Source organism: Diaphorina citri, unplaced genomic scaffold (genome assembly GCF_000475195.1).
Source record: "Diaphorina citri unplaced genomic scaffold, Diaci psyllid genome assembly version 1.1 scaffold306, whole genome shotgun sequence".
Classification (NCBI taxonomy): Eukaryota; Metazoa; Arthropoda; class Insecta; order Hemiptera; family Psyllidae; genus Diaphorina; species Diaphorina citri.
The window spans coordinates 57,235-82,503 of record NW_007377741.1 but is presented as its reverse complement, the minus strand read 5'-3'; the positions used below and the strand labels follow the sequence as shown (position 1 = coordinate 82,503).

The window sequence follows — 25,269 nt, the reverse complement described above, 5'->3', positions numbered from 1 at the left end:
TTGACTTCTCTGATGCTTATTTATAGTCCCATTGCTAGACACTGATCTGCTTCCTGTAGTCCCTGTTCATCCTAGTGCTTCGGATGTCTATCTGAAAGGTTTTAAAAAAAAGTAAGAAAAAAAAAAAAAAAAACAGGTTTGATAGAGGGAACTGTAGCTGCTAAAGTCTTATCGTCCCGAAATCTAAGAGAGAAGGAAGACAGGATAGGAGGATAAAATCTACCCCGAGCGGGAATCGAACCCGCGGCTTAGCTTACAAGGTAGACACTCTGCCAACCAAGCTAACTAGGCTGGCCAAATTCTTTTTAGATTCTGTAATGATTTTTTAAATAAATATTTATTCAATTTATCCTAGATATCGAACCCGGTACCTCGGATCAAACATCCGGACTGGTTGCACAAGAAGATGATGGAGAAGAATGATACGTTCAAACAGCGGAAAATATCGGACCTGTTTCAAAGAGTCGATAAACCCCCGCCTGTGAGTGTTGATGATTTTTTTTTTTTCATGAGGTTTGACAGAGGGAACTTTAACTGCTAAGGTCTTATCCTCCCGAAATCGAAGAGAGAAGGAAGACAGCATAGGAGAAAGCCAGCCGTTCCGAGAACGAACATTATGTTTTCAGGGTAAAATCCGCCTCAGGTGGGAATCGAACCCGCGGCCGAGCGCTTACGAGGCAGACGCGCAAACAACCAAGCTAACTAGGCTGGTGAATGACTCTTTTCCATGACTTAGTCATTCCCTCCCAAAACGAGGAAAATTTTCCTTTTATGGTGGATTGGAACAAAACACATGCCTTCAAATCAGGCACACTCCATTTGTCAGGGATTTCAGGGTAAAATCCGCCTCAGGTGGGAATCGAACCCGCGGCCGAGCGCTTACGAGGCAGACGCGCTAACAACCAAGCTAACTAGGCGGGTGAATGACTCTTTTCCATGACTTAGTCATTCCCTCTCAAAACGAGGAAAATTTTCCTTTTATGGTGGATTAGAACACAACACATGCCTTCAAATCAGGCACACTCCATTTGTCAGGGGTCTAAGTTGACCTTGATCTTGGCCTTTAATTTGAAGATACGATATACTAATTAGTTGGATTTTTTTTTTCCAAGATGGAATCCTCTTCCACCAATGGCGAGCGAGAGTGTTCGGACAGCGAGCAAGTGGACAACCCCTCCTCCCCCTCTCTAGTCGATATAGAAGACATGGGTCGAACCCCGGTCTCCAGACCACGAGGCCCCGTGGTTACCACGAGCAAGAGAAAGCGAGAACCTTCACCCCCACCCCTGGCTAAGACCTGGCAGGTATGTACTAAATGTTCGGAGGAATAGAAGTACTTTATCTAAGGATCTAATTTTGATTTTGTAAAGCATAACTGCTTATCACAAATGTCATTCCGCTTGCCATGCTAAAGTTCATGAGTTGACTTGGACTCGAACCACCAACCTCCAGATTCAAAGCCCTTTATGACCACTACACACGACTGAGATTGATCGGTACTTTGTACTTTCCATTCTGTACCGAAATCTACCACGAGGCCCCGTGGTTACCACGAGCAAGAGAAAGCGAGAACCTTCACCCCCACCCCTGGCTAAGACCTGGCAGGTATGTACTAAAAGTTCGGAGGAAGAATTAGAAGTACTTTATCTAAGGATCTAATTTTGATTTTCTTAAGCATAACTGCTAATCACAAATGTCATTCTGCTTGCCACGCTAAATTTCATGAGTTGACATGGACTCGAACCACCAACCTCCAGATTCAAAGCCCATTATGACCACTACACACGACTGAGATTGGTCGGTACTTTCCATTCTGTACCGAAATCGAAAAAGATTAAAACTCACATTGTTACTGTTTACTGTTAACTTTTCCTTTTTTCGTGCCCAAATGTCCCCTCCAAAAAAGTACTATTTGAGTGGGTACACTTTTAGTACATTTCCGTACCTTTACACTTCCGTCAACTAATTTAGAGTATTCAATTTTAAACTGTTTGTGAGAGGCGTGATACCTGTCTCACCTCAAGGTAGTAAATACGTAGATTACGTATTACGTACCTGCATTATTAGAGTAGATAAACATTTCGTAAATATTTAGTACATTTGCAGAAACGTACGAAAATGTACTAATAGGTAAATTTCCGAAAAACTAATTGGGCCCAGGGCTAATTCCAACAATAAACAGAAAGGGCGAGTCTTTTTTGTAACTCCTAGGGGCCGTTCACAGACTAACCGGTTAATAAAATTCCAAACTGGCCCCCTCTTTGAAACAATTTTTTACAAGCAAAGCGCCTACACTGGAAGCGCTAGGTTCCAGTCCGGTGTAAACCTTTTCCACCGCTAAGAGATTGGCTGAGTTCCTAGGGGATGAAATGGTGAAGGATGCGGGCTTAGCGTGCAAATACATCATTAGTAAGAAACCGGAAGGAGCCCCTGTTACAGAGAGGTAAATAAAACACTTTATTCTTAAAAGATGAGTGTTTTCATTTCTTGAAATAACTGGCTAGATTTCATGAAATTTGGCAAGATTTTCATTTCAAGTTAAACTAAAGTTTATCTTTAGACTTCATATATTCGACGGTTAGTTTCCAATAGGCAGCAAGCTACTCGCCTACTCACATTATCCTCACCCCTAACCCAGCCTGAGTGGGACCGAGAAAAATCAGCAGGAGCAGCAGCAGCAGCAGCAGCAGCTTGATTGTCCAGATAGTCACCCATTGAAATATTAACCACGCGCAACGTTGAGGCAGTGATCAATCATTCAACATGCTATCACCGTGGGCTGTAAACAGGCTTTCGTTTTGCCACAAATAGTTTAAATAATGTGGTCTGGTCATAGCATGCCCATCTCGTAGTATGTCCCTCATCAGATGGGCGATAAGAGACACAATACTTCCCATTTAGGTGCTGGATCAACACGAGAACACCAGACAGGAAAAAGTGCTCAACGGCCGGTAATAATTGAAGTTTTACGCTACAACAACAAACAACAACAACACCAACACCAACACCAACACCAACAACAACAAAAACAACAACAACAACAACAACAACACCACCAACACCAACAAAAAAGTTTAAATGCAAACGTACAGTTTAGTACATTTTGAGATCACATATCATTGGCTCAGATGAAAAATACGACGTTTAATTATGTAACATTTTGGTTTCAGGTGTTACCCCGAGCTAGGCCACCACTTCACCTGTACCAGTTTACCGTATCCGAATCTCTGTACAAGCAGCATAGTCAGGCCCCACAATAATAGTAGTAGCCTACTGCTGGAGTAAAGGGACTTTTCAGTCCTATGCGAGCAGTATAAAAAAGCACTATTATTATTATTAATATAGTTAGCTGGAAAGGTAGCGCGCCTGCCTTGTATAACTGCGCAGACAAGATTGTATTTTATACACAATAAGTATTCAAAATTCAACAAGCGCTTGGTTGTGGGTTTGTCGGGGCGAAATTCATCCTATAGCGATAAGGTTCGTTTTCGGAATGCCTGACTTTCTCCTATTCTGTACTCTTTTAATACCAAGGAAGCGAGGTATGTCGAGAAATATTACCCCGCCTTGGAAGCCAGCAATGCCATTGTAGAGAAATAGGTAAAAATATAAAATAAAATAAAATAATAATAAAAAAATAGAAAGTAAAAATGGCTCAATGGTCAAATTTTCCGACATATCCCACTTCTGACACCATGGTTTAATTAAGTTTCAAGAGATGAAAAATTAAAGCTAAACTGAAATCCATTTCTTCATACCATTTCCACATCATCATAACATCATCATAAGACAACATTTTCATCAACAGGTAATTTCCTACAGCGGACACAACGCAGTCTTCTAGACTCTCCATGGCAGATCCTTCAGCTGGCTGAAACCTCAGAGCCGGGAACCCTAAGGTGTTGGGTCCTGGTTGGGTCCGAACTTCACAATGTGAGGGTCGTGGTTCCTAAAGTATTCTATGTGAATCACATTACCCCCCGACCTGCTGCAGATGATACCTCTCTTTATACCAAGTGTGTTAAGGTAGGTCACTTTCTATTACCCTCTGTATGTTGGGTCCTGGTTGGGTCCGAGCTTCACAATGTGAGGGTCGTGGTTCCTAAAGTATTCTATGTGAATCACATTACCCCCCGACCTGCTGCAGATGATACCTCTCTTTATACCAAGTGTGTTAAGGTAGGTCACTTTCTATTACCCTCTGTATGTTGGTTTCTTGATTGATTGAAGGAAGTTTAACTTCATTGTAAGGTTTTCGATTGATTGAAGGGGGTTTAATTTTACTCTATAACGGCTAACAATTAAGCAGGGGAGGTCTTAGTTTCCAATAGGCAGCAAGCTACTTGCCTACTCACATTATCCTCACCCCTAACCCAGCCTGAGTGGGACCGAGAAAAATCAGCAGGAGCAGCAGCAGCTTGATTGTTCAGATAGTCACCCATTGAGATATTAACCACGCGCAACGTTGAGGCAGTGATCAATCATTCAACATGCTATCACCGTGGGCTGTAAACAGGCTTTCGTTTTGCTACAAATAGTTTAAATACAAACGTACAGTTTAGTACATTTTGAGATCACATATCATTGGCTCAGATGAAAAATACGACGTTTAATTATGGTTTGACAGAGGGAACTTTAACTGCTATGGTCTTATCGTCCCGAAATCGAAGAGAGAAGGAAGACAGGATAGGAGAAAGCCAGCCGTTCCGAGAACGAACATTATCCCATCAGGATAAAATCCGCCCCGGGCGGGAATGGAACCCGCGGCCTAGCGCTTCCAAGGCAGACGCACTACCAACTAAGCTAAGTAGGCTGGCCACAAATAGTTTAAATGTTTTTTTTTTTTTTTTTCACTTTAAGCCCTTCTTCAAAAAAGTATTTCACCGCCGTTTTTATTTCGTAACAATGAAACTGCTACATTAGACGCGTGTGGCCTCTCATCAGAATCAGATGGGCGAGAAGAGACTCAATACTTCCCGTTGGGGTGCTGGGTCAACTCAAGAACACCAGAAAGTAAAATACGACGTTTAATTATGTAACATTTTGGTTTCAGGTGTTACCCCGAGCTAGGCCACCACTTCACCTGTACCAGTTTACCGTATCAGAATCTCTGTACAAGCAGCATAGTCAGGCTTTACTAGCTGATCTAGCTAGTCCTGATGTAGAAGGTAAACAAAATAATTCAGTACTTTTCTAGTACAAATCTAGTTCATTTCAGTACACTTTCTGTAGTTGGTTCAACTCTAGTTCGTTTAAGTACGTTTCTTGTACATTTTTAGTATGTTTGTACTTGTACTTAATATAAAGTTTTGGGTTCCTAATTTCCCGATAAAATCCGCCTCGGGCGGGAATCGAACCCGCGGCCTAGCGCTTACAAGGCAGACGCACTACCAACTAAGCTAACTAGGCTGGCACCGCCGTTTTTATTTCGTAGCAAGGAAACAACTGCTACATTAGACTCATGTGGTCTGCAAACAAAATAATTCAGTACTTTTCTAGTACAAATCTAGTTCATTTCAGTACATTTATTGTACATTTTGAGTACTTTGTTCTTGTAAGTACCTAGTAAGTTTTTGGGTTCCTTGATCATTTACTCTTGTCTTGATAGCATAGTGGTTTTGACACTCGTTTAACAAACGGGAGGGGGAGGGTGCGAATCCCAACCGTGGCATGGAATTTTCAAATTTGTTAACCAATTTTTTTTTTCTATTTTTTTTTCTTTTTTTTACTAAGTAGGCTTTTGAAGCACGGTTTCTGGCATTGAATACCAACTTGTACTTTTTTTTCTGCCCCCTAGGTATCTATGAGACTCAAGTCACCCCATGTCTCCGTGCTATTCTAAGCCTAGGCAATGTGTGCGGTGTACTTAGGCAAGAAGCTAAGCGTCTTCTATTCGCTGGCCTACGGGATTTAACCTGCTATAGTCTAGAGCAGCTGGAATCTTACCCTGCTAAAACTTCGGAGTACTTGGTAGACATCAAGTCGTCTTTGCGATATATTTTTTCTGCCCCCTAGGTATCTATGAGACACAAGTCACCCCATGTCTCCGTGCTATTCTAAGCCTAGGCAATGTGTGCGGTGTACTTAGACAAGAAGCTAAGCGTCTTCTATTCGCTGGCCTACGGGATTTAACCTGCTACAGTCTAGAGCAGCTGGAATCTTATCCTGCTAAAACTTCGGAGTACCTGATAGACGTCAAGACGTCCTTGCGATATATCTACCTGTATCAGCATAAGAGTCAGACAGGAACCAAAGCTGTGTAAGTAGAGAGAACAGCTGGAATAGAATAGAATATACCTTGTTTATGCTGCCAGCACAGGACTGAAGAGTCCTTTACTCTCGCAGTCTAAACAAGGTCTTATAATTTATTTTTATTTATTTATTTATTTGTTTACACGCTAAGCATCAAGGCCATGTGTGGAGGTAATAAATCATTTATTCTGACCTGTCTGTTATGTAGTGGTCAAGACGCTCGCCTTTTAATGAGGAGAGCGCGGGTTCAATCCCAGCCGAACTATGGAGTTTTATCCTGAAAATGGATCACTGGACTAAAGCAATATTCCACGCCGTTGGTACATAGTAGGGGATAGTCACTCCACACTACAGTGAAAAAAAAGTCACTTTTCCGATTCTTCAATCAACCTTACGAAGCTGATTTCAAAGTGACATCAGACTTCAATCAACCCTTATGATGTTATTTGACCACACTCACCTAACGGAATTCCCCCCACTTCCCCATTTCATCCCCAGGTACGGTCTCTTCCTCACCCCAAGCAGCAAGGCCCTCGTCATCGTTCTAGACACGGTGCGCACCAACAAAATGCCCAACCTGTCCTCCCTCTATCACACCGAACGTACGAGTAAACTCGCACGCGGCAAAGAACCAGACACTCTCCCGCCGGACGAAATCACCTTCGAGGTTCACTTTGAAACCGACCTGGGCGCTGTGTATAAGAGACTATCGCGCGCGCTGAGCAGCTATAAGGAGGAGAAACGCGGGCCGACGCTGCTTTGCGTTCAGTCTCGCGTGAACAGCGCGGTCCTGTGTACGGGCATGCCGGTCCTGCAGGACTTCCCGATAGTGAATATACATATCAGTGATCCGGACTTGCTGTATAATACGATGGAATGGCAGAAGGTAATATTAATAATAATTTTGGTAACAAACAAATGTCTGGAATGCCGGTCCTGCAGGACTTCCCGATAGTGAATATACATATCAGTGATCCGGACTTGCTGTATAATACGATGGAATGGCAGAAGGTAATAATATTAATAATAATTTTGGTAATAAATCTGGAATTTGACCATTAGGCCATTTTCCTCGGGGTCGAGCGGGTTTCGAACACAATCAAATGTCTTCTGACAGTTTCATTTGTCCATACACGGTGGGTTTTTGAGTCAGCTATGTGTGATAATATTCTTAGGGTGTATCATGCCCATGATTAATTCACTGGGTATGGAGTTGATATTGTAATGTGGGTTTTTGAGTCAGCTATGTGTGATACATTCCTAGGGTGTATCATGCCCATGATTAATTCACCGGGTATGGAGTTGATATTCAAAAGTGACTTGAAAAAGTTCATACTGGATAAATAATCACGCAACTTATTGCAGTCAGAAAAAATAATAATAATAATTTTGGTAATAAACAAATGTCTGGAATTTTGACCATTAGGCCATTTTCCTACGCGCATCCCAATACTTCCAGAGCTGGACACTCTGGACAGGAATTTAGATGGGTCGTAGGTTCGTATAAGCTTAACCCATCCCTTGGGGCAAATTGCCCCAACACCTGAGCATCAGAGTAGGCTTTTTGTGTATGGAGTCAAGCTTAGATAGGTCTGATTCATAGGAGTATTTAAGGAGTAGAGGGTCTGATTCATAGGAGTATTTAAGGAGTAGATGGTCTGATTCATAGGAGTATTTAAGGAGTAGAGGGTCTGATTCATAGGAGTATTTAAGGAGTAGAGGGTCTGATTCATAGGAGTATTTAAGGAGTTGAGAGGATTTGTAATTGTAATTTTCATTTGACAGTTTTTAGGACAGGAAGACAGACAAAGGACAGTTTTTAATTTTGATTTTGTGGAGGTGTTCAGCCACACAGTCGTGTCCTGTGACTAGCCGGAAATGAGCAACCGCCGCCTTCCTCGGAAGGTTTGGAACAGAGTCTGGATTATTGACTAGAGGACGCCACTTTTTTCCTTCACTCTCAGACCGACAATATAAACAAAACAAGATTAATAACAATTGAAAAAGCAAAAAAGACAAACATAAAATGTACAAATTAATTAATTGATTTTTTTCTAGGTCGCTGCCAAGGTGATGCTGGGCCATTATTTGAGTCACCTACCGGGTGTCAATATTATACTAGAACAGAGCAGATATTACAGGGTGCCCCTGGGCAATATACCGCAGGACGCGACGCTGTTTGCCACTGATGTGTTCTATGCCAGGTGAGTTTATTTCATTTGTGTGTTTGGGTCAGCTCCCTGCACTCGCCTTGCACGCGGTAGACCCGGGTTTGATTCCTGGCGGGGTCAAAAAAAATTGTATCATGCAAAGGACTGATTCCGTGACTGGCTGTTGCGGGGCCCACTCAGCTTCGTGAGGAAAATGAGTAGCTATGTAATACAAATGCGCATAGCGGTGCCAGCATGGTAGGTAAACATTAAGCGCTGGATTATTGAGATATTTGGAAAATCCTACAATGCTGCAGTGAGCACCAAGTAACGTACTGCTGTCTTCCTGGCCTCACACAGGCTGCTTAAATTTATATGTAATTCACCATGTTCTTGTTGTCTGTAGCTTGTACACAGTAGCAACAAAAAGTCTTCACTTGACTAAATAAACAAATTTATTGATGGAAAAGAGGCAACAGTATTAATTAGTACGTGACATGGTATCCAATTTCCAATGTTTATCATAACATGTCTTGTTGACATCCAGGTTCCTCCAAAAGAACAACTTCGTTCTGTGGGTATCCGAAATTGACAAGCCAGACCTGGGTGGTCGCGAGGCGGACGACAATCGCATGTTGACCGAATTCGAAGAGAGCACCAGCATGATTGTGAACAAGCCGGGATGTTATTCGTCGGTGTGTGTATCTCTGGATGTGGATAGTCTGGCGGTGAACACACTACTGCAGAGTCACCAGGTAAAAAATTAGTAACTTTTGTAGGTGGTTAGATAGTCAGCTCCCATGGCGTAGTGGTCACTGCTCTCGCCTTGCATGCGGGAGACCCGGGTTTGATTCCCGGCGGGGTCAAGAAATTTGTATCATGCAAATAATTGAATCCGTGACTGGCAGTTACGGGGCCCACTCAGCCTCGTGAGGAAAATGAGTAGCTATGCAATATAAATGCGCATAGCGACCGGTGCCAGCATGGTAGGTAATTGGGAGCTGGATTATTGCGATTAACCTTCTTGGAAAATCCTGCAATGCTACAGTGAGCACTGCAAATTTGTGAAATAACACAAAGAAAGACATTAGGTGTTTAGGTAGAATGAGTCATCATCAAATCTTGACTTGTTTATATTTTATTTTATTTCATTTCATGTAGCTACTTACCTATACCTAGTTGTAGTTTAAAGTTTAATCAAATGTGACAAGGATGCAACTCAAAACGTTTGGTTGAGATAGGTGCTGCTGTTGGCGGTATTTTGACCGCTTTTTGATGAACAAGCCGGGATGTTATTCGTCGGTGTGTGTATCTCTGGATGTGGATAGTCTGGCGGTGAACACACTACTGCAGAGTCACCAGGTATAAATTTAGTAACTTTTGTAGGTGGTGAGGTAGTCAGCTCCCATGGCGTAGTGGTCACTGCTCTCGCCTTGCATGCGGCAGACCCGGGTTTGATTCCCGGCGGGGCCAAGAAATTGTATCATGCAAATGATTGATTCCGTGACTGGCTGTTGCGGGGCCCACTCAGCCTCGTGAGGAAAATAAGTAGCTATGTAATATAAATGCGCATAGCGACCAATGCCAGCATGGTAGGTTATTGGGAGCTGGATTATTGCGATATATGTACCTTTTTGGAAAATCCTGCAATGCTGCAGTGAGCACCAAAATTTGTGGAATAACACAAACAGGTAGAATGAGTCATCATCAAATCTCAAGTCGTTCCAGAAATGGGTAGAATGAGTATAGATTTATATTTTTTTTTATTTCATGTAGCTACTTACCTTTATCTAGTTGTATTTTAAAGTTTAATTTAGAATTAAGTTGAATTGACTTTGTAAGATACCTTCTGGTTTTTTCTACAATAAAAACTATTCTATTCCCACTCAGCCTCGTGAGGAAAATGAGTAGCTATGTAATATAAATGCGCATAGCGACCAATGCCAGCATGGTAGGTAATTGGGAGCTGGATTATTGCGATATATGTACCTTTTTGGAAAATCCTGTAATGCTGCAGTGAGCACCAAAATTTGTGAAATAACACAAAGAAAGACATTAGGTGGTTAGGTAGAATGAGTCATCATCAAATCTTAAGTCGTTCCAGAAATGGGTAAAACGAGTATAGATTTATATTTTATTTCATTTCATGTAGCTACTTACCTTTATCTAGTTGTAGTTTAAAGTTTAATTTAGAATTAAGTTGAATTGACTTTGTAAGATACCTTCTGGTTTTATTTACAATAAAAACTATTCTATTCTATTCCAGATACATGAGCTGGAGGGAACGAGTGGGGCGGTCAGCTTTGACGCCATGCCCCAGGCTTCCCTGGAGGAGATGGTAGAAGGTAGGTGGAATTCTAGAAAACGTATCTCATTTTTTTCACTTTAAGCCCTTCTTAAAACAAGTATTTCACCGCCGTTTTTATTTCGTAACAATGAAACTGCTACATTAGACGCGTGTGGCCTGTGTCGTAGCTCATCCATCCCGTAGTATGCCTCTCATCAGATGGGCGATAAGATTGACTCTCACTTAAAATTTCATTTTCGTCAAGAAAGTTCACCAATCGCTTTTTTAGACATCTTTCCAGTATTTTAGAAAATGTTGTGGCTTGAAAAAGTTCATACTGGATAAATATTCACGCAACTTATTGCAGTCAGAAAAATTAATGTTCTTCCTACGCGCGTCCCAATACTTTTCTACAATATCATTTCTGGCTTCCAGAGCTGGACACTCTGGACAGGAATTTAGATGGGTCGTAGATTCGTATAAGCTTAACCCATCCCTTGGGGCAAAGTGCCCCAACACCTGAGCCTTGAGCCTCAGAGTACTTGGGCTTTTTGTGTATGGAGTCGAGTTTAGATGGGTCTGATTCATAGGAGTATTTAAGGAGTAGAGGGTCTGATTCATAGGAGTATTTAAGGAGTAGAGGGTCTGATTCCTAGGAGTATTTAAGGTGTAGAGGGTCTGATTCCTAGGAGTATTTAAGGAGTAGAGGGTCTGATTCATAGGAGTATTTTAGTTGGTGGGGGATGTGCGGCAAGAACCGACCAGCGAAGACGAAGAGGAGGAACTAGATGAAGAAGAACCAGAAGTGGTGATGTGTTGGAACATGATGGAGTATCTACCGGAAGATGCAGGATGTCAGGCCCAGTTTAACGTGCTGGTAGCGTCCTACATATCCAAGATATACCAGCATCTCCAGTCCAATGGGACAGTGGGGGCTACACCGCGCCGCAGGCGAGGTCCTAGCCAGGCTGTGGTGTCTCAACAACTAGGCGTGGGGGCTCATGAGGCCTCGGTATGTATTGATTTTAAATTGAACGAAGTGAATTCTAAATTTTACCTCGACGTTTTTCCTTCTCCCATTTTTACTTTCCTTATCCTATAGGAAGGAAAGTAATAAAAAGTATCCTGTTGAAAGAAAAAAAATAATAATAATAATAAATACTTCCCTAAATGGGAAAGTAACCCGTTGAAATATTTGCAATCGAAAAACGTGTGCAAATTTTTGTCGATGGTGGAATTCGAACCCGGGACCTTCTGCATTTCAAGCCAGTGCGTTACCACTGGGCTAATCGTTCTGGATTGATAATCAAAGCTTTTTTATGTTTTTATTAATTTGAACCATGAATCATATCATTTCAAGGTACAACCCTCAAACTGCCAAGCTACGACGAGACCGCCCTGTGTTCTGCCGCATTCAAAGTTCTGCGCGCCGTGGTTAGCGCATGGCTCAAGGATATTGCGCGCGACCAGAACGTATTCGCGGACTTCCAGCTGGTTCATTTCTATCGCTGGTTGCGCTCACCGCATGCGCTCCTGTACGATCCGGCGCTGCGCCGCACCCTACATAACCTTATGAAGAAACTGTTTATGCAACTCATTGCGGAACTCAAGCGACTAGGTAAGTAGAATAAGTTAAACAACGTTGCGCGTGGTTAGGACTTCCAGCTGGTACATTTCTATCGCTGGTTACGATCACCGCATGCGCTCCTGTACAGTCCGGCCCTGCGCCGCACCCTACATAGCCTTATGAAGAAACTGTTCATGCAACTTATTGCGGAGCTGAAGCAACTAGGTACAGCGGAACTCAAGCGACTAGGTAAGTAGAATAAGTTAAACAACGTTGCGCGTGGTTAGGACTTCCAGCTGGTACATTTCTATCGCTGGTCACGATCACCGCATGCGCTCCTGTACAATCCGGCCCTGCGCCGCACCCTACATAACCTTATGAAGAAACTGTTCATGCAACTTATTGCGGAGCTGAAGCAACTAGGTACATATGTAAGTAGAATAATTTCCTCAGAACGACTGGCTTTTTCCTATCTTGTTTTCCTTATCTCTTCGCTTTTGGGACGATAAGACCTTAGCAGTGACAGACACCGAAGCGAATACAATAGTCCGTCCCTTATACCTTTTTATTACTATTGTAATAATAAAGGAAGGACGGACTAAAAAGGTGCTTTATTACACTGTTAGCATAATAGGACAACTTGTTCTAAGCTAAAGCACTAACTTATACTTACCGTCGTATGTATGAAAGCCAAAGTTAAACTTAGTTTAACTTGAGACGAACAATGTTGCCAATTTCATATCATTTCTTGAGATAACTGGCTAGATTTCATGAAATTTGGCAAGATTTTCATTTCAAGTTAAACTAAAGTTTATCTTTAGACTTCATACATACGGCGGTTATATTTCCCTTTTTCAGGTTCGACCATTGTGTACGCTAACTTCCACAAGATCATCATCTGTACTCGTAAGCGCACTATTGCAGACGCCATAGGCTATGTCGAGTATGTAGTGCAGAGTATTCGTAACAAGGAGCTGTTCCATGGCATAGATATATCGTACAGCCAGTGTTGGATGTACCTCATGTGGCTAGATCCCTGGAACCATGGCGGAATCAAGGGCACCTTGCCCAGCAATATACAGGTGATTATTGAATTCCTTCTTTTTTTTAAGATGTTTGACAGAGGGAACTGTAACTGCTAAGGTCTTATAGTTCCGAAAGCTATTGCAGACGCCATAGGCTATGTCGAGTATGTAGTACAGAGTATTCGAAACAAGGAGCTGTTCCATGGCATAGATATATCGTACAGTCAGTGTTGGTTGTACCTCATGTGGCTAGATCCCTGGAACCATGGAGGAATTAAGGGCACCTTGCCCAGCAATATACAGGTGATTGTTTTTTTCTCTTTTTCAAGAGGTTTGATAGAGAGAGCTCTAACTGCTAAGGTCTTATAGTTCCGAAAGAGAAGAGATAAGACAGGATAGGAAAAAGCCGGCCGAAAACGAACCTTATCCGTACAGGAGAAAATCCGCCCCGGAATCGAACCCGCGGACTAGCGCTTACAAGGTAGACGCTCTTCCGAGCCAACTAGGCTGTCTAGGTGATTGTTAATTCCTTCTTTATCCAGTGATACCTAGAAAAGATGTGAAGAGGCTCTCCGTTTTTCAAAAAAAAAAAAAAAAAAAAAAAAAAAAAAAAACAAATGGTTCATGATTTTATCTGATTTTCCCCTGATTCGAGTTCTGTAGTTTACTGAACCACAGAAAAAGTAGAATAGAATATCCCTTGTTTATCCTGCCCAAATGAGACTGGCAAAAAGTCCCTTTTCTTCCGCAGTCTAAACAAGGACTTTACCAACTTTTCTCTTGGGTTTCCAGGTGGTGGGGGATGTGCGGCAAGAACCGACCAGCGAAGACGAAGAGGAGGAACTAGATGAAGAAGAACCAGAAGTGGTGATGTGTTGGAATATGATGGAGTATCTACCGGAAGATGCAGGATGTCAGGCCCAGTTTAATGTGCTGGTGGCGTCATACATATCCAAGATATACCAGCATCTCCAGTCCAATGGGACAGTGGGGACTACACCGCGCCGCAGGCGAGGCCTAAGGTGAGTAGCGATTCGCTTCGATAGCGAGTGAAACAGCCTCGCTACAAGAAGATAGCGAGTGAAACAGCCTCACTACAAGAAGAATGAGTTGCAGCGAGTCCAGATTGAACTGAGGAAGGGTTTTGACGAGGCCAAGTCTAAGGTGAGTAGCGATACGCTTCGATAGCGAGTGAAACAGCCTCGCTACAAGAAGATAGCGAGTGAAACAGCCTCACTACAAGAAGAATGAGTTGCAGCGAGTCCAGATTGAACTGAGGAAGGGTTTTGACGAGGCCAAGTCTAAGGTAAGAGCCCAAAAGGGAGGGTAACGCTATTTTACGGTCAGTAGCTTCAGTAAAAAGTAATACTTATGCGATTAATCCATTTGTACTTTCCTTATCCTATAGGAAGGGGAAGGAAAGTAATGTAATCGGGTCAAAATTTCGATGGTCAGTTTTTAGTGCCAAAACACGTTTTGAGGTCCCTAGAGCCTAAATCCAAAGTTTCAGCCATTGGTCCGTGTGTGTGTCTGTGTGTTTGTCTGTCTGTAAACAAAATATCTCGAGAACGGTAAGAGCTAGAGACTTGAAATTTGGTATGTAGATGTCAAATGTGACAAGGATGCAACTCAAAACGTTTGGTTGAGATAGGTGCTGCTGTTGGCGGTATTTTGACCGCTTTTTGATGGTTTTTTGCCATTGATATTGTAGCAAAATATTGGGATACTATGGAAAAATGAGTTAAATGTCAATTTCCGCATTTGTAAACAACAACTCATTTTGACTTGTTGATTTCCTTCAGGACTTGGAGTTCGTGAAAGACTTCATCAACTCGGAGCTGGCCCAGAAGATGTTCCGAGTAGCGGAGAAGATTCACAAGAAAGTGCCCAATATCAAAGTGACAGGGTCGGATGCGATGTTGTCCCGGGCTCAGGATAGGGGCAATGTGCTAAGACCGGCCCTGGAGCTGGTCAAGGCTGTATGTAAGGTGTTGGAACTAGACCCTAGTATTGCAGACGAGGTTACGAGACTGAAGAGAAATCTGCTCAGACTTATAGGTAAGTAATGTGTGGCCAAGTGGTTGAGCACTGACCCTCAAGCCAGAGGCGCTCAGTTCCGATCTTGGCCGGGGCGAAAATTTTCATACTAAATTTGTTTGTCCCTGGATAGGCGTGTAATTTTGTAATTTTTTGTAATTTGTAATGATACTTTATTTATTTGTAATAACAATTTTACAATACATGTTGTATTGTATGCGCCAAAAACATGTATGTAAAAGAATGTGCGTTGAAGAAATGTTAAAGTGGTTCCGAGCTTCCGAGATACTAACTAAAGGCCCGTTCCCACTTTTCGTGAGTTTCATCCGATTTTTTTCCGAATGCCCTTGTAGGCAATGTAAATAAGTGTTCCCACTTCATACGACACGATTTTTTTTCCGACCGACACAAAATCTCCTTGTAGGCAATGTAGCCCTTGTAGGCAATGCAAATAAGTGTTCCCACTTCACACGACACGATTTTTTTTCCGACCGACACAAAATCTCCTTGTAGGCAATGTGTAACGGTATTCTTCTTTTCTACTCTAGGAGTGGGCGAGTTTTCCAAGGATGCTCAGTGGTCAGATCCATGTCTCTCCTATGTACTTAGTGAGGTAAGTCATCATGTATTTCTTTAGCCCCGTTATAGAATTCCTTGTTTTTCATAGTATCAGTGGTTGGGTGGAAGAGCTCACGTAAGTGAGAACCCTGCCACTTGAATTAAAATAAAGCCATTTTTTTTTAATTAAAAAAGAAGGAAAAAAAAGAAAACCCTGTGGATTTGATCCATGAGTTTTTATGGAATTTAGAACCAACCCTAATAGCGTAGTGGTTAGCTCTGTGGACTTTTGATTTGGAGGTTGATGGTTCGTATCCAAGTCGTGGAATTTAGCGAGGTGTATTAATCAGGGGATGACAAGCGTTTGTGATTTACACAATTAAAATTCCTAATTAGTGAATATTTCGCTCGAATTAATAATGGATTCTTGAGCCAAATACAAGACTACTGGGCCTGATTAGGAGGCGAGGGTTTTTTTCGTCTTTCTTTCATCAATACAAGGTGTCTCATTCCTTTCCCCAGGTGATCTGTGCATCCTGCAACCACTGTCGTGACATAGACCTGTGCAAGGACCCACACCGTGTTCTGAACGAGGACGGATCTCTCCACTGGCAATGCCCGGTGTGTGAGAACTTCTACTCCAACGACACCATCCAATACCTCCTTATAGACGCACTCAACAGAAAGATGATGGCCTACACACTGCAAGACCTCCAGTGTTCCCATTGCTACCAGATCAAGATGGACAATATGAGCGCCCAGTGCGCATGCGCGGGAAAGTATCAGACGCTTATTAACGTCAAAGATTTGCCTGCGGCGCTGGCGACTTTCGGGAACATCGCAAGGATATTTAACATGCCTCTCCTGCAGGAGGTGGTGGAGTGGGTGCAGACCAAACAGAGCTGATGTGTTTACTGAGTGGCCCGTTTGGGTAGAAGAGTTCCTTGCCAGCCTAGTTAGCTTAATTGGTAGAGCGCGTCTGCCTTGTAAGCGCTGGGTCGCGGGTTCGATTCCCACCCCGATCGCAAGGATATTTAACATGCCTCTCCTGCAGGAGGTGGTGGAGTGGGTGCAGACCAAACAGAGCTGATGTGTTTACTGAGTGACCCATTTGGGTAGAAGAGTTCCTTGCCAGCCTAGTTAGCTTCGTTGGTAGAGCGCGTCTGCCTTGTAAGCGCTGGGTCGCGGGTTCGATTCCCGCCCGGCGGATTTTAGCCTGGATGGATAATGTTCGTTCTCGGAACGGCTGCCTTTCTCCTATCCTGTCTACCCGCACCGTGTTCTAAACGAGGACGGATCTCTCCACTGGCAATGCCCGGTGTGTGAGAACTTCTACTCCAACGACACCATCCAATATCTCCTTATAGACGCACTTAACAGAAAGATGATGGCCTACACGCTACAAGACCTCCAGTGTTCCCATTGCTACCAGATCAAGATGGACAATATGAGCGCCCAGTGCGCATGCGCGGGAAAATATCAGACGCTTATCAACGTCACAGATTTGCCTGCGGCGCTGGCGACTTTCGGGAACATCGCAAGGATATTTAACATGCCTCTCCTGCAGGAGGTGGTGGAGTGGGTGCAGACCAAACAGAGCTGATGTGTTTACTGAGTGACCCGTTTGGGTAGAAGAGTTCCTTGCCAGCCTAGTTAGCTTGGTTGGTAGAGCGCGTCTGCCTTGTAAGCGCTGGGTCGCGGGTTCGATTCCCACCCGGGGCGGATTTTAGCCTGGATGGATAATGTTCGTTCTCGGAACGGCTGCCTTTCTCCTATCCTGTCTTGCTTCTCTCTTCGATTTCGAGACGATAGGACCTTAGCAGTTAGTTCTATCAATTTCTATTTGTGTTGAGACATACTACTGCAAGGGAGGGTAGCGCGATTGCCTTGTAAGCGCTAGGTCGCGGATTCGATTCTTGCCCTGGGAGAACTTTATCCTTAACAGATAAGTTTTGTTCTCGATACGACCGGCTTTCTTCTATCCTGTTCTCCTCTATTTGATTTCAGGATGATAAGATCTCGATTCTCGGTAGTTTCAGTCCCTCTATAAAACCTCTTGAGAAAAAAAAAGACCATGGTATTATCGGTATCTTAAAATTTAGTAAACAATCTATTTAACTGTTTTCTAAATAGGGTGGTATGAATACACAGACAAGTAGTTTTCAGTGTCATTTTTAGTTTAGTACACAGTACTATATTTTGTGATTTTTACGTGCCTTGTTGAAGATGTACAAATATTTTTTTAATAAACGTGATACCTACTTCTTTTATATCATTTCCAAATATAGCCATTGTTTTACCACTTTTCCTAAGGAATGCTCAAGACAAATCATTTGCTTGTTTTCCTGTTGTATATCTTTGGATTTGACTGTTGCAATCTTACAAATGAACAACAAAGGGTTTTGGTGAATCCATGAAGTGGATCTTGAACACAACCACTGTGGCTGTGGGACCACATTGTAACAACTGTACAAAATGCTTCTAATCAAGTTATACATCACCTAGGCTAGAAGAAACTTAGGAGCGGGAAACTTGGGGTTCAATCTTGGGTTCTGAAAGCAAAAGAAGGAATAATAATAATGTGGTGCAATTGGTAAAAAGTTACCTGTAAAAAAAGGGTTACTGTGACATGTATCACCTAATATGAAGACAAGAAGAGGAAAAGAAAGTCTTGATAAAGATAAGACAAAAAGCCTTGCCTTGGTTTTGGCATTGAACCTGTGCCCTCTTGCCTATAAGACAAGTACCTTTACCACTACACTACTGAGGTGATGGAGTGATTATGTATTTTACAAACCTAAATTTTCCAGCTTTATTCTATTGAAAAAAATAATAATAAATAAATTAAAAAAACAAGGATTTCACATCACTCCTTTTTATAGGACTTCCCCGATACAACTGTTATCATATCTTACCAGGGAATTGGAAGTTGGGGAATTTGGTCATGTCTTCTTTGCCATCACCACCATATTGCTTAGCAGTTTTGCTCAAGTCAGCTTTCAATTCTCGCTCAATTTCGGGAGTTGGGTCTACCAGTTTTCCACCTCTGAAAAGATTTTGTTGAAATAAAATGAATTTTGAGATTATGCATCACAACTTTAGTGATGATCTTGATATTTTTCCTAGGTCATAAAATCCGCCCCGGGCGGGAATCGAACCCGCGGCCTAGCGCTTACAAGGCAGACGCACTACCAACCAAGCTAACTAGGCTGGCGAATTCCTTCTTTATCTGATGCCATTTGTGTAAATGTCCAACATTGATATTGTAGCAAAATATTGAGATGTTAGGGGAAAAAATACCCAACTGTCCATTTTTGCATTTGTAAACTACAACACCAACAACCTTCGTGACCGAATAAATTACGCTAGGCTTTCAACCCGGTTCCAGTGCACGCCGAAGGTTCCAGGTTCGATTCCTGACGGGGTAATTTTTTTTTCGACTCTACTTGGAGTGCACTCAGCCTCGGAAGAACATTTGAGTAGCTACATTAAATTGAGTAGCGACCAGTGGCCACATTACGAGTACTTACTTACTTTACGTGTCTGGAATCCCATGTTAAATTTAATTTCTCCAGTGTTTCAATTAATTTCTGGTTCCATGCCACTGCTATTTAGTTCTTTTGGTAATCATTCAGAATAAAACCAGTGAAGTTTGTAAAAATTATCCTGTATTTTCAATTTGTATAATCATTCAGAAGCCACAAAATGAAAAAAAGAAAACTCCTTCTTACGTTTGACCTAACCCTATAAAAACACTGTTCACTCTTCATTTGAGAAAGCTCCTTTTTGTACCATACTCTTTTTCAAGCAGCTAATCTATTGTCCTCAATACGCTACTCAAAATACCATGTAACATTGAAATAGACTCTGAACCTGGGTCTACAATCCAAAGTAGCTTAAAGACACAATACTTTAAAACATATTAAGCTAAAAACTAATCCAACTGATCTAACAAAAACATGGAATGACATAAATTTTCACACAGTCCACATCAGAAAAGACTCGGGAGTTATAGATCACTCATGATGTGACTTACGTGCTCTTGGATTTGTATTCGCTCAGCTTGTCCAAGAACAGTTGTTGGATGGGATCACTGGCATTCTTCAGAGCAACATAGGAGGTGGCCAAGTTTCTGGTTAAATTCTGGGATACATTTTTCCTCACACAGACAAATAGCTGGGGGGTCAGCATCCTGCAAAGTCAATCGGGAAAGATTAGTTTTTGTCTGCTGTCTGAATGTAGCTTTCTTTGGACATAATCAAAATTAAGAATTGGCAACCATTTACCAATTTTATTAGACCGGGTATTATTCTGCCTTGTAATTATAGCTGGGGGGTCAGCATCCTGCAAAGTCAATCGGGAAAGATTAGTTTTTGTCTGCTGTCTGAATGTAGCTTTCTTTGGACATAATCTAAATTAAGAATTGGCAACCATTTACCAATTTTATTAGACCGGGTATTATTCTGCCTTGTAATCAACAGCAAGAGAGTTATCTTTAGGTTTTTACAGTGACCTCTAGGGATGTCAATCCCGATTAGGGACCGAGGATAAACTAGTGGGAATGGTGAATTTACGGTTCTCCTAATTTGAAAGATCGCAGAGTTCAAGGGAGAATCACCAAGGAATTTTACTTACTTTACTGGATTCTTTTCCTGGAAGAAACTTTGCTCACAAAACCAATCTTCGCCGTAAAATGTGGATTGTGGAATGTGGATTATTATTATTTTTTATCAAAATCGAAATTTCGAAAATTCGAATTCGAACTTTGAAAAAATTTCATAAACACAGAATCAGCTGATAAACTCTCTTTTCGACCATACCTTTCGTCCCAAAAGTTCTCTTTGCCCAAAGTGTCACTGCGCCTGCGCAATCCGTTTATCACATGGCCTTGTAATTAACAGCAAGAGAGTTATCTTTAGGTTTTTACAGTGACCTCTAGGGATGTCAATCCCGATTAGGGACCGAGGATAAACTATGTAGTGGAAATGGTGAATTTACGGTTCTCCTAATTTGAAAGATCGCAGAGTTCAAGGGAGAATCACCGAGGAATTTTACTTACTTTACTGGATTCTTTTCCTAGAGGAAAATTTGCTCACAAAACCAAATTCGCCGTAAAATGTGGATGAGTGGATTATTTTTTTTTACCTAATTACCTATCAAAATCAAAATTTCGAACTTTGAAAAAAATTCATAATTCATAAACACAGAATCAGCTGATAAACTAGATAAACCCTCTTTTCGACCATACCTTTCGTCCCAAAAGTTCCTACTTGCCCAAAGTGTCACTGCGCCTGCGCAATCCGTTTATCACATCGATTCCAGGAGTTAAAAATCAGCGGATTCTTTAGAGAATGTCATAAAAGTGAAGCAATATTTGTTTACCACGGAACTTACCAAATCGGGTTAACAACAGAATTAATTTGTAATGAAGGATTGGATGGTTCCTAAAATACCTATTTTGATCCTTTCTATCCATAGTTGAACCCAATCTCGTGTTATATCCAAATCGGTATTTGCTAAGTCCCTGCCTCGTTTTAAATTTGGCTTCACTTTTTCAAAGAGTCCCACCTATGTCCATGGGATCACAAACTCCACACTATCTCCATCTTTTTACTTTTTCTCGCTTCATTCAAAAAGTAAAAAGTTGGACGCAACAGGTTACTTCAATTTGAATTTTTTATCTAAATTTGCGAATTTTCCGTGTAAATTCTGGTTTCTGAGCTGAAATTTGATAATTAGCTGTGAAATTCGATTGTTTTTCAAACGGATCACTCAAAGAGTCCCACCTATGTCCATGGGATCACAAACTCCACACTATCTCCATCTTTTTACTTTTTCTCGCTTCATTCAAAAAGTAAAAAAAAGTTGGACGCAACAGGTTACTTCAACTTGAATTTTTTATCTAAATTTTGTGACTTTTCCGTGTAAATTCTGGTTTTTGAGCTGAAATTTGATAATTAGCTGTGAAATTCGATTGTTTTTCGAACGGATCACTGTCGAATTCTCCCTGGTAAGTGAAACTTATGTCCATTTTTATTAGATTCTAAAAAATATCTTCAAGTGTTCTCTCCCCTCCTACACCTACACCCATTCATTCATACTTGAGATGTTGTTTTATGAATGAAACCGTGAGATGAATGGATGCTGTGATGAGTAATACTGGACCAGTAGAGTAGAGTCCGTATCAACCGTCAGGCTATTGTGGAGCAAGGACACTTGTTTGATTGTGGAATTCAGGATGATACCCCGAAGAAATGCACTGTAGTCTTGGGCTACCAGGATGCTTCTAATCAAGTTATACATCACCTAGGCTAGAAGAAACTTAAGAGCGGGAAACTTGGGGTTCAATCTTGGGTTCTGAAAGCAAAAGAAAAAAAAAAACAATGTGGTGCGATTGGTAAAAAGTTACCTGTAAAAAAAAAAAAATGCTTCTAATCAAGTTATACATCACCTAGGCTAGAAGAAACTTAAGAGCGGGAAACTTGGGGTTCAATCTTGGGTTCTGAAAGCAAACAATGTGGTGCAATTGGTAAAAAGTTACCTGTAAAAAAAGGGTTACTGTGACAAGTATCACCTAATATGAAGACAAGAAGAGGAAAAGAAAGTCTTCATAAAGGTAAGACAAAAAGCCTTGCCTTGGTTTTGGCATTGAACCTGTGCCCTCTTGCTTATAAGACAAGTACCTTTACCACTACACTACTGAGGTGATGGAGTGATTATGTATTTTACAAACCTAAATTTTACAGCTTTATTCTATTAAAAAAATTATAATAAATAAAAAAAACAAGGATTTCACATCACTCCTTTTTAAGCCATAACGTAAACATACATTATGAGAGGCAGAAAATACTGAGATTTATACATATGACATTTTACATTGGTACTTATGTGCTACATATTATGTACTGAAGTTATAATGAGTAGATATGCACTTATATTGCAAATTACATACTAGCATTTTTTGCTACTTACCTACTTACTCGGGTGGATTATGGTTATGGGTTATGGGCATATTCGCACATTTAGATAATGTAAGTAAATCCCCGAAAAAATATTCTATTCTCGCTCAATTTCGGGAGTTGGGTCTACCAGTTTTCCACCTCTGAAAAGAAGATTTTGTTGAAATAAAATGAATTTTGTGATTATGTATCACAACTTTAGTGATGATCTTGATATTTTTCCTAGGTGATATTTGTCAATATCAATTAATTTCTGGTTCCATGCCACTGCTATTTAGTTCTTTTGGTAATCATTCAGAATAAAACCAGTGAAGTTTGTAAAAATTATCCACTATTTTCAATTTGTATTATCATTGAAATAGTTCTCGCTCAATTTCGGGAGTTGGGTCTACCAGTTTTCCACCTCTGAAAAGAAGATTTTGTTGAAATAAAATGAATTTTGTGATTATGCATCACAACTTTAGTGATGATCTTGATATTTTTCCTAGGTCATATTTGTCAATATCGATTAATTTCTGGTTCCATGCCACTGCTATTTAGTTCTTTGGTAATCATTCAGAATAAAACCAGTGAAGTTTGTAAAAATTATCCTGTATTTTTGATTTGCATAATCATTTAGAAGCCACAAAATGAAAAAAGAAAACTCCTTCTTATGTTTGACCTAACCCTATAACAACACTGTTCACTGTTCATTTGAGAAAGCTCCTTTTTGTACCATACTCTTTTTCAAGCAGCTAATCTATTGTCCTCAATACACTACTCTAAATACCTACCATGTATCATTGAAATAAACTCTGAACCTGGGTCTACAATCCAAAGTAGCTGAAAGACACAATACTTTAAAACATGTTAAGCTAAAAACTAATCCAACTGATCTAACAAAAACATGGAATAACATAAATTTTCACACAGTCCACATCAGAAAAGACTCGGGAGTTATAGATCACTCATGATGTGACTTACGCGCTCTTGGATTTGTATTCGCTCAGCTTGTCCAAGAACAGTTGTTGGATGGGATCACTGGCATTCTTCAGAGCAACATAGGAGGTGGCCAAGTTTCTGGTTAAATTCTGGGAGACATTTTTCCTCACACAGACAAATAGCTGGGGGGTCATCATCCTGCAAAGTCAATCGCGAACGATTAGTTTTTGTCTGCTGTCCGAATGTAGCTTTCTTTGGACATAATCTAAATTAAGAATTGGCAACCATTTATCAATTTTATTAGACCGGGTATTATTCTGCCTTGTAATTAACAGCAAGAGACTTATCTTTAGGTTTTTACAGTGACCTCTAGGGATGTCAATCCCGATTAGGGACCGAGGATAAACTAGTGGGAATGGTGAATTTACGGTTCTCCTAATTTGAAAGATCGTAGAGTTCAAGGGAGAATCACCAAGGAATTTTACTTACTTTACTGGATTCTTTTCCTAGAGGAAAATTTGCTCACAAAACCAAATTCGCCGTAAAATGTGGATGAGTGGATTATTTTTTTTTACCTATCAAAATCAAAATTTCGAACTTTGAAAAATTTCGTAAACACAGAATCAGCTGATAAAGTAGATAAACTCTCTTTTCGATCATACCTTTCGTCCCAAAAGTTCTACTTGCCCAAAGTGTCACTGCGCCTGCGCAATCCGTTTATCACATGGATTCCAGGAGTTAAAAATCAGCGGATTCTTTAGAGAATATCATAAAAGTGAAGCAATATTTGTTTACCACGGAACTTACCAAATCGGGTTAACAACAGAATTTATAGTAATGAAGGATTGGATGGTTCCTAAAATTATTAACATCCTTTCTATCCATAGTTGAATCCAATCTCGTGTTATATTCAAATCGGTATTTGATAAGTCCCTGGCCTCGTTTAAAATTTGGCTTCACTTTTTCAAAGAGTCCCACCTATGTCCATGGGATCACAAACTCCTTCCACACTATCTCCATCTTTTTCTCGCTTCATTCAAAAATCAAAAAGCAAAAAGTTGGACGCAACAGCACAAAGGGGAAGAGTTTCTATTGGTTGAAAACTGGTTCCAAAGGATATGGAGGACCTTTGGTCACTAGAAAGTGGTCTTTTACCGTGAATTGGGGAAAAGTGGTATTTATCGAGCTTTTTATGAGACAAAACACGAAATCTAATCAAAAGCAAGAGATGGCCTTATCACTTGCTCTGCTTCTGCTTGCTCAGAATGCTCAGGATTCCTGGTTCCTGGGAAATTTTTCAATCTGGATTTTTTTACGCATTTCGAGTGTAAACAAAAGAGCCACAGAGAAAAAACGCCGGGAAGCACCTTGCATACGATGCACGGTTATTTGCTCTTTTTACAGGGAGCGTTTTTGTATGAACGCCGTAGAACTATTTTGAGTATGCAATGTACCTACCTTAAGTTTCATATCAATTGTCCTATAAATCCCACCATTAAAAAAAATACCCTGA

The 25,269-nt window shown here is 41.1% G+C and overlaps 3 protein-coding genes across 4 annotated transcripts in view; 1 reads left to right on the top strand and 2 right to left on the bottom strand.

Annotated features, from left to right (window-relative positions):
- LOC103507342 (DNA polymerase epsilon catalytic subunit A) overlaps positions 1-16,798 on the top strand; it is a 68,456-nt gene extending 51,658 nt beyond the window's left edge. The window contains exons 37-54 of the mRNA XM_026822232.1: positions 356-481; positions 1,113-1,304; positions 2,343-2,443; positions 3,171-3,229; positions 3,809-4,026; positions 5,054-5,168; positions 6,016-6,259; positions 6,751-7,138; positions 8,311-8,456; positions 8,950-9,157; positions 10,669-10,747; positions 12,050-12,307; positions 13,115-13,338; positions 14,074-14,303; positions 14,603-14,636; positions 15,084-15,339; positions 15,867-15,931; positions 16,399-16,798. Of these exons, the coding sequence (XP_026678033.1) occupies positions 356-481; positions 1,113-1,304; positions 2,343-2,443; positions 3,171-3,229; positions 3,809-4,026; positions 5,054-5,168; positions 6,016-6,259; positions 6,751-7,138; positions 8,311-8,456; positions 8,950-9,157; positions 10,669-10,747; positions 12,050-12,307; positions 13,115-13,338; positions 14,074-14,303; positions 14,603-14,636; positions 15,084-15,339; positions 15,867-15,931; positions 16,399-16,782 (3,327 nt within the window). The 3' untranslated portion in view covers positions 16,783-16,798. The remainder of the gene's footprint in view (positions 1-355; positions 482-1,112; positions 1,305-2,342; positions 2,444-3,170; positions 3,230-3,808; positions 4,027-5,053; positions 5,169-6,015; positions 6,260-6,750; positions 7,139-8,310; positions 8,457-8,949; positions 9,158-10,668; positions 10,748-12,049; positions 12,308-13,114; positions 13,339-14,073; positions 14,304-14,602; positions 14,637-15,083; positions 15,340-15,866; positions 15,932-16,398) is intronic.
- Positions 16,799-18,041: 1,243 nt separating this feature from the next.
- LOC103507338 (ATP synthase-coupling factor 6, mitochondrial-like) lies at positions 18,042-21,079 on the bottom strand. Of its 2 annotated transcripts, none has more exons than XM_026822235.1 (4): positions 20,936-21,079; positions 19,913-20,068; positions 18,792-18,922; positions 18,042-18,428 (listed from the first exon to the last, which is right to left on the bottom strand). In XM_026822235.1, the coding sequence occupies exons 2-4, from the start codon at positions 20,065-20,067 to the stop codon at positions 18,394-18,396; spliced, it is 321 nt and encodes a 106-aa protein (XP_026678036.1). In that variant the 5' UTR covers position 20,068; positions 20,936-21,079; the 3' UTR covers positions 18,042-18,393. The 2 variants fall into 2 exon arrangements, with proteins under 2 accessions (XP_026678036.1, XP_008470026.1); XM_008471804.3 differs by lacking the exon at positions 20,936-21,079 and adding an exon at positions 20,512-20,655.
- Positions 21,080-23,185: 2,106 nt separating this feature from the next.
- Positions 23,186-24,407, bottom strand: LOC103507341 (ATP synthase-coupling factor 6, mitochondrial-like). Its single transcript, XM_026822231.1, has 3 exons — positions 24,246-24,407; positions 23,799-23,954; positions 23,186-23,240 (listed from the first exon to the last, which is right to left on the bottom strand). The coding sequence occupies exons 2-3, from the start codon at positions 23,951-23,953 to the stop codon at positions 23,186-23,188; spliced, it is 210 nt and encodes a 69-aa protein (XP_026678032.1). The 5' UTR covers position 23,954; positions 24,246-24,407.
- Positions 24,408-25,269: the final 862 nt, after the last annotated feature.

Coding starts and splice junctions, on each gene's coding strand:
- LOC103507338 (XM_026822235.1), bottom strand. CDS start 20,067: ATGCTGACCCCCCAGCTATTTGTCTGTGTGAGGAAAAATGTATCCCAG. Junction 18,923..19,912: donor GAATACAAATCCAAGAGCAC/GTAAGTCACATC, acceptor AAATCTTTTCAG/AGGTGGAAAACTGGTAGACC. Junction 18,429..18,791: donor CCCCAACTTCCAATTCCCTG/GTAAGATATGAT, acceptor TTTTGCTTTCAG/AACCCAAGATTGAACCCCAA.
- LOC103507341 (XM_026822231.1), bottom strand. CDS start 23,953: ATGATGACCCCCCAGCTATTTGTCTGTGTGAGGAAAAATGTCTCCCAG. Junction 23,241..23,798: donor GAATACAAATCCAAGAGCGC/GTAAGTCACATC, acceptor TCTTCTTTTCAG/AGGTGGAAAACTGGTAGACC.